This window comes from Apodemus sylvaticus, chromosome X (assembly GCF_947179515.1).
Source record: "Apodemus sylvaticus chromosome X, mApoSyl1.1, whole genome shotgun sequence".
In the NCBI taxonomy this organism is placed as follows: domain Eukaryota; kingdom Metazoa; phylum Chordata; class Mammalia; order Rodentia; family Muridae; genus Apodemus; species Apodemus sylvaticus.
Window position 1 is genome coordinate 70,808,093 of NC_067495.1, and position 17,306 is coordinate 70,825,398.

General features: G+C 32.6%; 1 protein-coding gene across 7 annotated transcripts in view; it reads right to left on the reverse strand.

Moving 5' to 3' along the window:
• Nucleotides 1-1,152: 1,152 nt before the first annotated feature.
• Rps6ka6 (ribosomal protein S6 kinase A6) overlaps nucleotides 1,153-17,306 on the reverse strand; it is a 98,015-nt gene continuing 81,861 nt past the window's right edge. For 3 of the 7 annotated variants that reach the window (XM_052171541.1, XM_052171536.1, XM_052171540.1), the window contains 4 exons: nucleotides 13,136-13,212; nucleotides 10,315-10,432; nucleotides 4,661-4,792; nucleotides 1,153-2,909 (listed from right to left, as the gene is read on the reverse strand). In XM_052171541.1, the coding sequence (XP_052027501.1) occupies nucleotides 2,778-2,909; nucleotides 4,661-4,792; nucleotides 10,315-10,432; nucleotides 13,136-13,212 (459 nt within the window). In that variant the 3' untranslated portion in view covers nucleotides 1,153-2,777. Of the gene's footprint in view, nucleotides 2,910-4,651; nucleotides 4,793-10,314; nucleotides 10,433-13,135; nucleotides 13,213-17,306 lie in introns of all 7 variants that reach the window. The other 4 variants (XM_052171535.1, XM_052171539.1, XM_052171538.1 and 1 more) reach the window with 3 other exon arrangements.

A 17,306-nucleotide genomic window follows, 5' to 3' on the forward strand; every position in this document is an offset into this window, starting at 1 on the left:
ATTTTAACATGTTTCAGTGGGGACACAAACACCAAGCATCTGCTCACTTTGTGGGTTGCCAAACAAATAAAATCCCTCCAGTCTACCCAGAGATGGTCTTTAAGAGGTTTAATACCAGGAAATCAAATTTAAAAAAAAGACAAATAATAAAAAAAAATTAGGCATCCCTAATAAATTAGGCTAAAAGTTTGATGCCAGAATATCAGGTATCAGCACAACATTCTAATCATCTTGCAAATGATTTCCTAATATGTTAATATCCACTTTCAGACACTGGATTCTTAGTCTACCTTTGCAGACCTAATGTTTTCTCTTTTGAGAAAAGTAAGTTCAATCGTCCTCTCCATCCAGAACAGTAAAATACTTCAACGTTTTACCTCCAAAATGTGCTGCTGTTAAATACTACCAAAGAGTACAAAATAATTGATCATGAATACACTAGGAACTACAGTATGCTAAAGTCTTACTGAAAGTTTGTTTTAACTGGTCACTCATTTATAAAAGCCTTATTTTTTGAAAGTTTTGAACCTTCACTCCTACCATTCAAATTTATTCTAGAATAAAAAGACATGGTAGGTATTCCACTTCTACAAAACAGTATGGCCAGGGCTTTCTTCTACAGAAATGTTGTCTCTCTATTCCACAATTAGGCAAATGCACTAGCATGCCTTTATCTTTTGCACAGTCAATACTCACTGGGGGATGAGAAAGCTTTTCATTGGTTAATCCTTAATGTTCCTTTCATATCAGGCTGTACAACACAGCTCTCTGAGCAAGCTAACTGAAAATTATTATAATGTTTTTAACCCACTGTTTACACAAAGGCTGAAAGGTATTTTATGATCATTTTTCATTTTCTACGTTCATTTTTCGCTAATTTTATTAGCTAGAAATCTCATATGGACATAGTATGTGTCCTAACAATTTAAAAGCACACTTACGTCTTAGACTTCAACAAATTAACTGGTAAGGATGTGTAACAGCACAAACAAGATCATGATAGGAGCATACTAATTTAGAATGTAGGAACACAACTGTTTAAATGCAAGTACTTATTGCAATAAAATAAAAAGAAAAGAGGAAAATTAACCAAATTAAAACACAAAAGTCACAAAATACGACACCAAGACTAAATAATGCTGTTGTGTGGTATCAGATCAGTTGTTGTTTAATATTGTCCAATCATTTTAAAAAAGACACCTCAAGTAAGAATACAGAATTTATATATCACATGTAGGAAACAGATATTTGTGCATGGATAAAATCACTTACATTTTAAAGAGAATACATACAGTTTGTTTTATTAAATTCCAACGTTACATGTCTCCTAGCCTAAATTGCATACTCAGTAATCAGTTCTCTCTGAACTAAGCAAAGTAAAATGCACAGCAAATAGAACACCAAGCACACACAAGTAACACATTCCTATTCACTAAACAAAACTGATATTCTCCAGGTTACATTCATGAATTCTTTCTGTCAGTAGTAGTAGTCCATGGTATTTTCTTTAACAATATAAAATGACTTTTTAAATTTTCAGTATTTGAAGAAAACAATACACATTACACACTGGTTCTGAATCATTAATTTAATAATATCAATTTGGCCAATTTATTATAAATTGCTTTTAAAGATACTCAAATTTCTGGGTCAACCATTAATATTGTTTCCTATTTAAAATGTGAAATTATTTTCTTGAAGTATGTAGAATTTTCTGATGCTTACTAAAATACATTATATTGTATCATATGTGCTAAGTGCATAAGTCCACTATAATAAAACTTTAACTACATCACCATAGTATTCAAGGCAGATCAATATGCTACATTGTAGCTCAAACCACATGGAAATCGGGAATACAACAGTGTAGCTTCACTTATAATGGGGAAAGATGATGGATAAATTCAATTGGTTAACTTCAAAGTCAGCTTAGGTAACACCAAGATCGCATCAACAACATGAAGTGCATATTCGAAGGCTTAACTATGACATTTTTTAGAAGATTACAACACCAACATGAAACCTTTGGATAAAAACATCTTCACTTACACTACAATTTCATTAGCTGTAGAACATTAAGAAGGCTTATGGAAATTTTCTCTAGATGAAGCCACTTATGGATAATATACAAATCTGTCTGCACAAATTATTAGTGATTTAATTATTCTATCAAAACTTTGGCACCGACCATATCAGGAATTCATGTATTAGCACGAGTGTATTTTGCTCAGGCACCAAACTACTTTGACTACATTTAGTATCTAAACTCAAATGAATGGAATGCTTTGGCTATACACAAGCTAGTAGAATACTTCTGTTGTTCATTTAAGAACAAAAGTTACTTCTTAGGAAATGATGTTAAAATACTGATATTTAGCATTATAAGATATGAAAAGCATCTTGATTAGTATTAATAAATTTCTAAACCATTTTTGTGTAAAATAATAAAAAATAGGTTAACTTTGTTTGAAAGTAATTTGGGAAGTTAATGTGCAGAGAAGACCTTGTGGACATCAATTATATAGCTGTTTGGACACTACTGCAATATGACATAGTATGAATATTATGGACCTATGAATGTTCATTTAAAATTCCAACCTCTCCAAAAGAGGCTTAAACAGAATATTCAAGTAATGTGGCAGGAAAAAAATACCTTTGATATGAGATTAGACAAAAAAAAACAAAAAACAAAAACAAAAAAAACAAAAAAACAAAGCCAACCCACAACACACATTTGATTTTCTCTTCATCCAGTTAGCTGTTGAACACTAAGACTCTTACAAGCCAGTTGATGTTCGCTTTTTCATGTGACGTCTCTGAGCTAAACGTGAAGCAGTAACAGGCTCCAGGATTGGATGATTTCTGTTCTGGCTCCGAGCCAAGACACAATATGGTGCAGCTGCTGCTTCCTAAAATAATGACAAAACATTGCAAGTTAAGTAACAATCTCTGAGGTAAAAAAAAAGGTATTTCATAATAAAAAACAAGACCTCTATCTATGAAATGTGCCCTTTTTCTATAAGCTGCTGTAGCAAAGACCCAAGATACAGAACCAACCATGCTGCCTGCCTGCCTGCCTGGATGGATGGATGGATGGATGGATGGATGGACAGACAGACAGAGATAAGAGTTTGGAATATTTATACAGTAGAAGTTTTAGTTAATCAAAAAAAAAAAAGAACAAAATTGTGTCACTCACAAGAAAATGCATAGGAGATGAACATAGTCACATTAAAGAAAATAGCCTAGACTCTAAAAACAAATGCTACATACTTTTTCTCATATACAGCCTCTGTGTTTTACTAGATACATATGTAGAAGAGGATGACCTTGTCTGACAGCAACTGGGGAAGACCCTTGAGGACATTGGTACAGGGAGAAAGTTTCTGAACAGAACACCAATAGCTTATGCTCTAAGATCAAGAATTGACAAATGGGACCTCATAAAATTACAAAGTTTCTATAAGGCAAAGGACACCATCAAGAGGACAAATCGGCAACCAACAAATTGGGAAAAGATCTTCACCAATCCTACATCAGATAGAGGGCTAATATCCAATATATATAAAGAACTCAAGAAGTTAGACTCCAGAAAACCAAACAACCCTATTAAAAATGGGGTACAGAGTTAAACAAAGAATTCTCACTTGAAGAACTTCGGATGGCGGAGAAGCATCTTAAAAAATGCTCAACTTCATTAGTCATTAGGGAAATACAAATCAAAACAACCCTGAGATTTCACCTTACACCAGTCAGAATGGCTAAGATTAAAAATTCAGGAGACAGCAGGTGTTGGAGAGGGTGTGGAGAAAGAGGAACACTCCTCCACTGCTGGTGGGGTTGCAAATTGGTACAACCACTCTGGAAATCAGTCTGGCGGTTCCTCCGAAAACTGGGCACCTCACTTCCAGAAGATCCTGCTATACCACTCCTGGGCATATACCCAGAGGATTCCCCACCATGTAATAAGGATACATGCTCTACTATGTTCATAGCAGCCCTATTTATAATTGCCAGATGCTGGAAAGAACCCAGGTATCCCTCAACAGAAGAGTGGATGCAAAAAATGTGTTATATCTACACAATGGAGTACTATTCAGCCATTAGAAACAATGAATTCATGAAATTCTTAGGCAAATGGATGGAGCTAGAGAACATCATACTAAGTGAGGTAACCCAGACTCAAAAGTGCATCATGGTATATGCACTCACTAATAAGTGGATGTTAACCTAGAAAACTGGAATACCCAAAACATAATCCACACATCAAATGAGGTACAAGAAGAATGGAGGAGTGGCCCCTGGTTCTAGAAAGACTCAGTGAAACAGTATTTGGCAAAACCAGAACAGGGAAGTGGGAAGGGGTGGGAGGGAGGACAGGGGGAGAGAAGGGGGCTTACGGGACTTTCGGGGAGTGGGGAGCTAGAAAAGGGGAAATCATTTGAAATGTAAATAAAAAATATATCGAATAAAAAAAAGATGATTTTATCTTATCAGAAAAGATATAGTATAAAACATTGAGCTCATGAATGTTAAAAAAAAAACTAAAACAACTACCTTCAAGAAATAAAGATACTTTGCATAGTTATTTAAGAGTCATCAGTGGGTAACATGAAAGCTTCACTACACATTAAACGTGTATTGGTTTTACCATAACAACCTGTGGTGGCTCATCTGAGTTTGGCTGATAGCACGGCAGTTGTTCTCTTTGGGTTATCCAAGGATGCTTTGATACTTGCTCAGCAGTATAACGCTGATGTGGGTCCATGTGAAGCATATGAGAAAGCAAATCCTAAATGGATACAGAAATTTATTTGAAAATATATAATTTAGATTTCCTCAAAATATGAAAGCATCAATCATTTTATAATGTTTTGTTTTATCAACACTTAGGAAAAAACACTATCTATATCCATGTACAGTTAACTGAATATATCCAGAACCACAAAATCCTTTTACAAGACACAGATTTGAAAGGCAGAAGGTAGAAGGGAAAAGGCAGGAGCAAGAGTGGCATAGACCCTTATGTATGAAATTCAAACAAATAAAAAGATAATCTTGAGACAGATTTTTCATTATATAGTAGTTTTTATTTTTTGTAAATCACTATGTACCAAATTTTTAGAACTGGGATTTTGTTAGTAATGTAAGAAGGGAAAAAAAAACACTTAAGGGAGCAGGAGTTTGCCTGTAGTGTTTTAAATGGTCAAGAGAGCTATAAAACATTGTTAGAAAATTAGACCCTAAGATCCAAAGGTTATATAAACAGCTAAAACACAAGGGGGACGTTGTGTGTTACTTAATCGACTCAATAAGTAACAGTTTTCTGCATTTCATAATGAGGTCAGCAAAGTATAAATTCAATGTAAGCAATTACTGTTATAATAGTTCAGGCATCAGAAGTCTTCCATCAAATTATCTATGAATGTTTGATTGCTGCTATAATGAAACTGTGATGGAATATAACTTCATGGTAACATATTACAAATTTAAAATACCAAATCATATATGTAATACTTTGAGTAAACTATCCTTGCCACTTTTAGAATAACACGTAAATTCTCAACAAGAATTTTCTAATATAGAAAAATAATTTGTAAAATCTTTTATTACCGAAAACAATGAAACTAAGATGATAGATAGCAACAACAGATAAAAAATAATGTTAATATATTCTCCCAACTCTATATGCTTAGGCGGGAGGACTTTAACAAGCTAAAGGCCGGTCTAGAATAAATTTTGGAATAGCGCTAAGTTTGATCCTATTGAATAAAATCAAAAAAGAAAAAATATAATCTATTAAAATATCTGTTAGATAATCAAAATTATCAATTTGGAATACAACACATTTGCAAAAACAGAAATTTCATATTAAAAATGAGACATGCAAAATTGTCTAGAGGAGCAAAGGAAGTACCAGAAAGAGAAGTGATGAGAAAAGGGAGAATGAGCTTGAAATTTCATATTAAAAATGAGACATGCAAAATTGTCTAGAGGAGCAAAGGAAGTACCAGAAAGAGAAGTGATGAGAAAAGGGAGAATGAGCTTGGGAGTATGCGATCAATGTATATTACATATTTGCATGAAAATCACCTTATAAAACCTACTACCATATACAATGAATATATGAAAATAAAAAATGAATATTTTAATAAAACAGACAATAAATCATAAGAATTAAGAAGGAATTCTTGTTTGATCCTGGATTTAGAGACATAAAGAAATGTATTGGGGAAGGGAGATGGGTAATTCTGATTAGTTACAGTTGGATAGGATCAACAAACTGTGAATACAGATAGCAAACACCTAGAAGAGAGGATTTTGAATGTTTCATTTTAAAGAAATGATAGGTATTTGAGGTGACATATTTAACCTACATTAAAATTATACAATGAATATATGTGTTAATGCATTACCAGTTATATCATTAATATGAACAATTTTATGGTTTATGTGTCATTTAAAAACAAATATCAAATAAGCCTGGTAAAGTGTCATAACACCAGCACTGGAAGGTAGAAGCAAGATGAAGAGTTTAAGGTAATCTTTGGCTACATATCAAATTTCCAGGGGAGCCTGGCATTATAAAACATTGTCTTAAAAAGGAAAAAGAAATCCCCCATACTAATCCACACTTTAAAATTGAAAAACCAAACATATAAAACACAAACTAACAAAGTTATCAGAGAAAAATGACCTCTAAGAGATGGACAAGAAATCAGGTGAGCATCATGAATGCCCCAATATACCACCTTGAGTATGTTCTGGCTGCTGTGCAGGTAAGAAGGAGACAGCCTGTGTATCTAATTAAGGAGGCAGAAGTGGCATTCACAGAGACAAAAATAGAGCCAGAAGACAGAGTATGAAGGGGATGGTAGAAGAGAACAGAAAATTTTATCTTTAGAAGAAATATTTGAAAAGATTGGATTAAACTCAAGACTACTACATGGTGGTACCCAAAGCTTTCACAAGTATTACATTTCATTCATTCTCAATTTTGGAACATAATATTTGAAGAATATTTTTATTATATTGCTTATAATTTTTATAGTATAAATTTTAAACATAATTTTTACTTTTAAAAGAATCTGTTCTTTTTAGATATAATTTATTTTCATGGTATACACACATAGTAACAAATACACAACTAGGGGGAAAAAACTTCAGAAGTTATGCAAATTGGGGCATGTTATGCTTCTATAAGCTTTACTGGAAAACATTGAAAGTTCTATAAGGTTTTTGATAGAAATTCTGCCTAACTGGTGAGTAGCCTGAGATAAACACTGCTGTTGTCTTCTCTAAGGAACTCTCTAAAATAAAGATGCACAGCTATTACTGCCCTCCAAATTTAACTGATGCCTACATCAAAAGTCAAGAATATTTATAAAGAATAGAAAAGTACCCAATACCCACCAATGTAAAATTCACTATTTTTGCCATGTTGTCCAAAATTAGTAGGCATACAAGAAAAGCAGGAAAGTACAATGAATAAAAAATTAAAACTGCTTCCAGAACTGACATGTTAGATTTATAGACAAAAATTTTAAAAGAGCTGTAACTGTATTCTAAATATTCAAAGGTTGAGACAGAAGATATAAAAAGACTCATTAAATATCTAAAACCAAACACTGAAAATGACATTAAAATAAATGAAATATAACAGCAAATATAACAGAAAAGGTGATTGGTAAAGCCAGGGTAATAGACATTATTCCAAATGAAAGAGACTGTTAAACAAAGAAGCAAAAAAGTAGATCATCAAGTGGCTTAACATATATGTACAACTGGAATTCAGAGGAGGAAGAAGAACAGCTCCCTTAATTTCTAAATTTAATGAAAGTTACAAATATGTTACATAGATAGATAGATAGATAGATAGAGAGAGAGAGAGAGATAGAGAGAGAGAGATAGAGAGATAGAGAGGGGGGAGGAGGGGGGAAAAGGAGGCAGGCAGACAGACAGACAGAGGAAGGTAATATCAATTTCATTTCAGAAAATATTTGAAATGAGAATCATGTGGAATAACACCTTTAATGTTGTAAAAGGATAAACAATTTTAATCACTTTTTAAAAATATATCCATATCCTTCAAAACTAAACAGGAAGATGGTAGAAGAAAGATACCTGGAGATTTCCTCTTTCTCCACCAATCTACAACAGAACATTAATTTCTCTTTTGTGGCCACAGGGAAAAAATGATGACATGAAAAGGTAAGGGAAGCTACTAGAAAACATTAGACAGAGATGAGGCAGAATTCAGGAATGTTGAACTTTAGATTAGAAATCTGACCCTAACACAGCAAAAGAGAGCATCTCCTTCAGCAGAGTTTTAAGCAAAAGAGGTAAAAAAATGTCTGTGAATTTCATAGGTGCACAATATCGAACTCTGGGAAAGAAAGGAGGGAGGGAGGAAGGGAAGGAAGGAGAAATTGAAGGATTGAGGGAGAGAGGGAGGAAGGAATGGAGAAGTGAAAGGAAGGAAGGAGAATGAAAAAAGAAAGTAAAAACAAGATCAACAACTGCCATAGCAAACAGACATTGAATTACAGGCCTTCTTTGCACTTTTACAGTCAAAACATTTGACCAGAGAGATCTGAAAAATAGATATTTTTATTATCTTCAAACTCCAAAGTCTCCCCTTCTCCAATAACTGGACAATAATCCCAAGAATCAGTGTGGGCCTAGGAAATTGGTTGTAATCTAGATGTAATTCACAAATACAGGTCTGCTTAGGTGGGAAATATGGGAATGACGACAGAAGAAAGTCCAGTTTGATTACAGCTAGAAAGAGAGCAGCTGTCTGAGAATACTCGCAGGGACCAGCAGTCTATCTAGGTCATTCAGGAACAGTCAGTGTTTCCATACCTGACCGTCCCTTAAGTACATAGCGCTTTAGTCTGACAGATTAACACAATCTCAAATAACTGGAAACGTTTGGTGGAAACATAGCCCGCCACAGGCATTTTTTTTTTTCATGTTCACACATGCACTGGCAGAGCATGTTGCAAAGGGGCATCCAACTGCTAGGAGAACTGTGGGTTCATCTATCAGAAGCAGGTTAAGGGCAGGTCCAATATTCCTCTATTGCCTGGTCTGGGTGAAGAAAACATTTCCAGGAATTCAATTCAGCCAAGGTCAAAATACTTTACAGCCCCTTTTGGCCTGACCAGAGAGATTAAATGCCCAAATGCCTCCTATACCAAGTAAGTTGAAATGTAAGAAGGCTGAGATCACTGCACTATATATCTTCATGAAGTAAGAAATACTGGCTTTTTATTGTTTTACGCTTTCATCCTGAATATGTTTTTTCTCTTTCCTCACTTCCTTCTTTGCTCCTCTATCTTTACACTCTCTTTTCACAACTTACTTATTTACACTTTTAACTTCAGTAACTTTTCAATTCATAGATTTTGTTCTTTAAGATTCCTAGCTATCCTAGGTCCTACCCTATCTATCTCACCTATTATAATGTACTGTATATTTCTAATTGCCTTTTTCCGACATTTAAACAATGAGCTTGCTTTTTGATTATTGTCATCTGATTCCTCTTTTCTGAGTGGTAATGGGGATTGTGTTTTGAAAAAAATGTCAGTTTGGATTTAATTCCAGCACTCAGGAGAGAAGCAGAAGGATCTCTATGAGTTTGAAGTCAGCTAGGGCTTCATTAACAACTTTAAAGCTTTCAATTTTGATTTATTATCTTTATTCTTCATTATGATTCTATTTAAGTTCATCTGGTACATATGATGAACATCTAACCAACATGGGTCCCTAAATATGTCCTGAATGAGAATGAAACCAACAGATATGCTAACATGGAAAGAGAAACAGGTAAGAAGATAGCCCTCCACGAAGCACTATAGGCAACATCAACAACAAAAAAATACTTAGAGCAAGAGAAATATTCTCCCCCAGAAAAGAGCAAACTTACTGGTTATCCAATACTAGATGGCCAGTCCTGAAAACATACACACACAGGTAGAACTACACACAGAGGTAACACACTATACAGACTAAGTGGGTTGAATAACACACACAAACACACACACACACACACACACACACACACACACACACACACACACACCTGCCAACAACTAAAGAAAGGCCATGAATTTGAAAGAGGAAAATGGGTTCCATGGGAGAAGTTGGACAAAAGAAAATGAAGGGAAAATAAAGTAATTATAGTAAAATCTCAAATCCTGACATGATAATAGAAGAAAAATATACAACAAATGCACACTGGGATATAACATCTCGATTTTAATAATTTGATACCAACACAGTAGAAATGAACATATATATGATTTATACCTTTGCTCCACGTGAAATATTGTCCCAGATTCCACCACTCAAAGAGAACCTCCCATTGCCTATGCGCAGAAGTATTTCCTCAGGCGTATCATTGGGTCCATTGGAAAATGGAGTGTAGCTGTTAATAAAATAAATTTTAATAAACATAAGAAGCAAAGGTAGATTTTATATATAATTAAAAGTGACCACTATAAGTCTACATAAAATATAAAATGCTTCTAAGAGCATTACCTAATATTCCTCTCTATTATTAATATAAAATTACATATCCCAGTGAGTTTAATCCTACTAAGTTATATAATGCAGTTAAGACTCTTACTATTTTTTGCTTTCTTTGATCGTTAATAAATGCAAAATAAGGATGGATTTTTACTTAATCATACACTATTATAATAAGATTACAATAAAACAATCTATTCTGATAGGCATAAGTTAGCAAGAAAATATTAATATATCTACTATTTCAATTCTTACATCTTTGTAATATAGTAATTCAGCTTATTCATTAATATTTTATTTTTACAAATATGACTAATGAAAACAAATTACAACTTTCAATTAATATTCATGAAAAACACATGCATTTAATATTTATATAAATATAAAAAGTAGAGTCACTGAATTATGCACATAAAATTATTTATGGGTTGAAAGTAAATTCATAAATTAAAGGTGAATTTTAAAAGTTAACTTGACAAAAAGTGATCATTTATATAGCAATTCATTAGATGGAACTGACATTCCTTTACACTAGGGAATGGGAAGGCCGTTTTATAGTTAAATGTATAAGAAATCAGTCTGGCAGTTCCTCAGAAAACTGGACATGACACTTCCGGAGGACCCTGCTATACCTCTCCTGGGCATATACCCAACGGATTGCCCGGCATGCAATAAAGACACATGCTCCATTATGTTCATAGCAGCCTTATTTATAAGAGCCAGAAGCTGGAAAGAACCCAGATGTCCTTCAAAGGAGGAACGGATACAGAAAATGTGTTATATTTACACAATGGAATACTACTCAGCAATTAGAAACAATGAATTCACAAAATTTTTAGGCAAATAGTTTGATCTAGAAAATATCATCCTAAGTGAGGTAACCCAATCACAAAAGAACACACATGGAATGCAGTCACTGATAAGTGGATATTAATTAACCCAGAAGCCCTGAATACCCAAGGCACAAATTGCATAACAAATGACTCCCATGAAGAAGTATGGAGAGGGTCCTGATCCTGGAAAGGATTGATCTAGCATTGGAGGGGAATATAAGGACAGAGAAAAAAAGGAGGGAGGTGATTGGAGAATGGATGGAGAGAAGAAGGTTTATGGGACATATGGGAAGGGAGGATCTGGGAAACGGGAAATCATTTGGAATGTAAACAAAGAATATAGAAAATAAAAATATTAAAGAAAAGATAGCTTTGTAAAGTTGTGTTTTCATTCCTTTATCTAATACAAAATACATACTTATATATAACTTGTCTAGTCATAAAGCAAATATTTGGACACAACAGGTAAAAAATTATATCCAATGGTCTAAAACCTATAATGTTGACTATATCCAATTAAGGTTACCAGTCTGTAAGAGCTTACTTTTTTTTTAAAAGATTTATTTATTTATTATGTCTAAGTACACTGTGGATGTCTTCAGACACACCAGAAGAGGACATCAGATCTCATTATGGATGGTTGTGAGCCACCATGTGGTTGCTGGGCTTTGAACTCAGGACCTTCAGAAGAGCAGTCAGTGCTCTTAACCACTGAGCCATGTCACCAGCCCAAGAGCTTACATTTAAAATCTTGATATATGCAATTACACAGAAAGCCAATTAACAGTGTAAATCACCTCATGAAATTGATATTTTATTTTTTATGCAGCAGTAAAATTTAATATTTGAAATATTATACCTAACTGTTCAATAGTTACTAGTTCACCATTCCTTCATTTTTTGACTCAATTATTTATATAGCTGCAAATATTAACTTTTAAATAAAAGTACTATTCATTATTAAGAGTAAAATATTATTTTCATTAATTATAAATTACAAACATTAACATAATGTTATTGTATCTGTTTTGAGCTTATCATATTATTAATGGTAGACATGTATATGCATGCTTCTCTAGTGTAATATTATTTAGTACTGTGTTTATATTTGTTATCAATCATCTTACTCAATATGTTGCCGAAAGAGACAGAATTAAAGTGCTTTTTTAATAACTAACTTAATATTAATAAGTTCAGTGGACGAATTCCTACTATAATATGTAATTATCTTATAAACATTTTAAAAAAGTAAAACACTTAATGTAAAAATAAAATTTTTATTCTTTTCTTTTTTGTGTGCTGAAACAGTAGTTTAATTTTCATATGTGAAAATAGGAACTGATTCATAAAGGATTAAGAAAAAATTAAGATAGTTCAGAAGTAACATCACTGCCATTCTGTAAGGACTCAAGGATGCAGGTACATGGGAGAGAAAAGACCCATTTGCTCACAATAAAAGCAGGGTCTCAGTCACCTATGTGGAAGACTACTTAGTTTTAGATTGGAATGAAACAGAGCTCATAGGATGGAGGCAAACTATCTTATAAACATTAAAAAAGTAAAACACTTAATGTAAAAATGAAATTTTTATTCTTAAACATTTATTCTTTATAAAAACCTTCCTAATTTTGTATCTTTCTCATTTTACAAATATGAATTATAGGTTTAAAAAGTCAATGGACTGTTTTATAACATTATTTTTTCTGTACATTTTCTAGATGAAGATATTCAGGTAAAGTTCAAATAACAAGAATTTGTAAATATCTTACCCAGCCAACATTGTGTACAAAAGGACTCCTAAGCTCCAAATATCACAGGCAGCATCATATCCCTGTTGAGTGAGAACCTATGAAAAAAATACTCGTGGTATAAAATATAACTAATATATACCTAAGATTTTTCATACACCAGGATATTGATTTTATTCTAATAATTTTGTAAATATCAACAATATAAATATTAACAAAATTAAATATAAAATTTTAAATTATTTTACACACTGAAGGGCAAAGGTAAAATATTTTCCAATTTGCAAACACTGAATAAGCTGTCATTACTATAAGCTGACCAATATGGACTACACACAAAAACAATAACCCTGAAAGATATAAATCCTCACCTCAATGAACTTTCATTCCTCATCTTTGCAATTAGATATACAGACACCTAAACTTAAGGTCAATATGTGCAGGTGTTTAATGGAACTATAAATAGTACTGAGTTTTTTACTTCTAATACTGACTCTATGAAGTAGATATTAAATATTCAAATTAATTGTACATGTATATGAATATTTTGTAAAATTAGTACATATTATACAACTATGAAGTCCAATTATCATGAATTATGAAGATGAAACAGAAATATTAATCGTAACATGGTCAGCACTATATAACAAGCATTCTCTTACTAAAAGCTAGTGCTTTTTATATCTATGAAATCAGTTCATTTTTTGAGATAGTGTTTTCTTTTATAGCCCAGCATGCCTAAGAACTCATTATTATAGTTCATGCTGGACTTAAACTTGTGGCAATCATTTTTCTTCAACCTCCCAAGTGCTGGGAATTCATCAGATCTGAGTCATCACATTGGGCTTGATAACTCTTTACTAGTGGTGTGTGGTGCGTGTGTGTGTGTGTGTGTGTGTGTATGTATTTTGTAAAAGAACTATATATTATACAACTAAAAACTTCAATTATGATTTGTTTCCATGTAATGTGGTTATAAATTCCTAATAAAATTAGTAAAAAAAAAATAGAAAAGTTATGATCTAATGAGATAGTTTGAGACATGAGGCTGATGTCTTTTGAAGAACAGTGAATTTATATACTTTTTTTGGGGGCCAGTATTAATAAAAATTAAACAATATTTTTACTACGAATTAATGTAAGATTTCTCTATGAACCTCAACAGCATTGAAAATAAAGGGATTAGGAGGTCAGCAGTTACATGGCACAACAGGCAAAGGTGCTTGCCACCAAGTCTGATGACCCGAGTTTGATCCTGACTCCTGTAACATCTGCATGTATGCCATGGCATACACATTCTTTTCAAGCACAGAAACACATAGAATAAGCAGTGTAATTTTTAAAATTAAAAGATAAAATGAGGGCATGTTTTATTTAAAAATTAAGTACACTGTTAAAGCATATAGGCATAGAAACAAAATAAAAAAAAATTAAATTTTAACATTGGAGGCTATGCAAACATAACCCCGGACTTTTCATCTACAAAAGGCTAAAATAAATTACAGTTTTGGATTTTTTTAACTATCAGACACATACAATAAATAACTTGCTTGAAATATATTTACATTTCCTATAAAATATATTTATAATCAAATGTATATATAGGAACACATATGTGGTTATACATGGTAGTACATGCTTGCAATCATGTAGAGGCAAAAAGATCAGGAGTTCATGACCAGTCTGAGCTATATAAATATCAAGGATAAGGCCAGCATTGGCTATATGAGAAAGTATCGTAGAACAAATAAAGGACACATATGTAAAACTGAGAGGCTATGGAAGACTGAAGTATAAAAGCATTAATCAGTGCAACCTAAAGCTTTACAGCATTGTTTTCATTCTGGTATGTCCTCATTCCTCATTACCTTAGAGTTCTAAGCATCCCTTTGTTTCCCCAGCTTGTCCTACTCATATTTATACTTTCATAGCCTTACCAGAAGTAGTGGTTTTTCAGAACACGGTCCATGAATGAAGCTGCATGAGAATTCTGAGAGCTTGTATGGTGATTACAAAGAAACAAGGCAAAAGTCTGGAAGCCTATGTTTCTCTATAACATGGATTGTTATTGGAATGTGCTTCTATGCTCCTCCCAGATGTAGTAAATAGGCATGGGTTTACCTTAGTTTAACTATCATCTTACCCATTATTACTCAGAATGAAGTTTTTAAGCACAGGTTGACCTTGTGACTGTAAACAGCCTAAACTCATGTGACCTTTTCTCATTTGACCTAGCTTAACCCTTAGAATATAAATTGTCTGATGCTCTGAATAAAGTTGGCAATTGTATGTTTTAGGCTCCACTCTCCCAGGTTCATGCCACCAACTTGAGCAGCAACAGTGGTTTGCACCTAAAGTCCTACCTACTTGGGAGGCTGAGGGAGGAAAACTGCTTAAATGCAGAAGTCCAAGGCATAACAAACAAACAAAAACCCAAATGGTGGCTCACTAGCTTCATAACTTTCTTAAGTTATAAGAATAGCACAGCTATGCAGTAGGTATCAAAATGTTACAGCTGATCATGTAGAACTTTTTTTTTTGATTTCCTACATACTTAAACACATTCTGTACCACCCTGTAAATTTCCATTATTTCTTAAAATAGTTGCAAGGCTAATACAACCTTTATGTTTCTGTTTTAAAATAAACTATCTTGCATATAGTTCTATAGTGCACTTTGAAAGAATCTGAAATTAAAAAAAAGACTAATGTATTTAATTCATAACAATTTAGAAATAGTTACTAACTTTTAGCAGGGTATTTTTCACTTGATATAATATTTGAAAGCATTCAAAACATACAAGTACAACCCAAGGATAGTTCAAATGCCAGTAAAGGAGAAATGTTCTCCACATGCCTACCTGAAAGCTTTTGCTATTACAATAAACAAAATGTCTTTCTGCAATAGAAGTCTGTTAGAATTAAAAAGCAGCAGTGTACTCTGTAGTACTGTGTAATGCATTCATTTCGAATGACTGCCTAGCCATTAATCTTAAAATGTTTACCTAACCATTAATCTAAACATGCATATACTATGTTTATTCATTTAAAAAATTTTTGGTGCTCTTTTGGGACACATTCATCCCTTAACTTTTTCTAGTAAGTTTCCATAATATCAAAGAGTAGAGTTATACAAAATTAAGCCAAGATTAAGAATTTTACCATTAAAATAAGCAGTTAATACTTCATTGTTATTGGTATTAAAGAAATTAATTTATACTATTCATGGTGACTATATAGCTTATGTTTAACAAAAGATTCCACATTTCAAATATTCTGTTTTATCATATTAAGTGTAGTCTTAGTCTAAGCCAAAGTCTAAAATAGCTAGAAATATTTATGGGGAAGGGATTATCTCATACACCTGAGGGTAGTACAAATAAAATAATCTCTTTTGGGAATATGTGTTCCAAATTCAATTTTGAAAAGAACAGTTTTTTATACAGTAAAATTTGGTAAAAATTGTACATTTGTTGTACTATAAGTTTCATTTAAGTACAGAATAAACCATTCTGTAGATATATGTATAATTGGTAACAGGCCAAATCAAATCATAAAGAGCTTATGAAAGCAAACATTGTTTCTATCCCCAATAATATCATTTTAAAGCAAAATTTAGGAAAAAACTGATAGTTTTTATTAATAAAGTTTATTTTTCTATATTTTTATTTTCATTATAGGAAAATAATTTTCCTAATAACTAATTTAAAATATTGATTTATAGGCAGTATATATGATATATGCTTAAAATGATCAATTATTTGATAAAAATACAAAATACATATGTGATATAAAAATTTACTTTCAGATTATTTAGTGCATTTCTCTGGTTTGGCAAATTTAAATTTTCAAAATGAGATTATCTGGATTAGTATGCAAAGATTCCCATTGGTTATGAACATCAATAACATATTAAGAACAATTCTTGATTTATAAACAACTATTATAAATTGTAGTAGTCAATTTATGTAGTCAATGCCATCCCTGATTGATTTTTCACGGATCTTGTCTTCACTGTTTCAGGAGGTAATAATATCAGAGAGAATCCCAAAAGTGCAATCTATATTCCTTAACTTTTCCAGCCTCATCTTTCTTGACTCTTTCCCCAGGAAAAAGAAATGATTCATCAGGAAAAAACAATGTTTCTATTTAAAAACAAAGCACAAATACCTTCTAAGGCAATCTAAAGATGT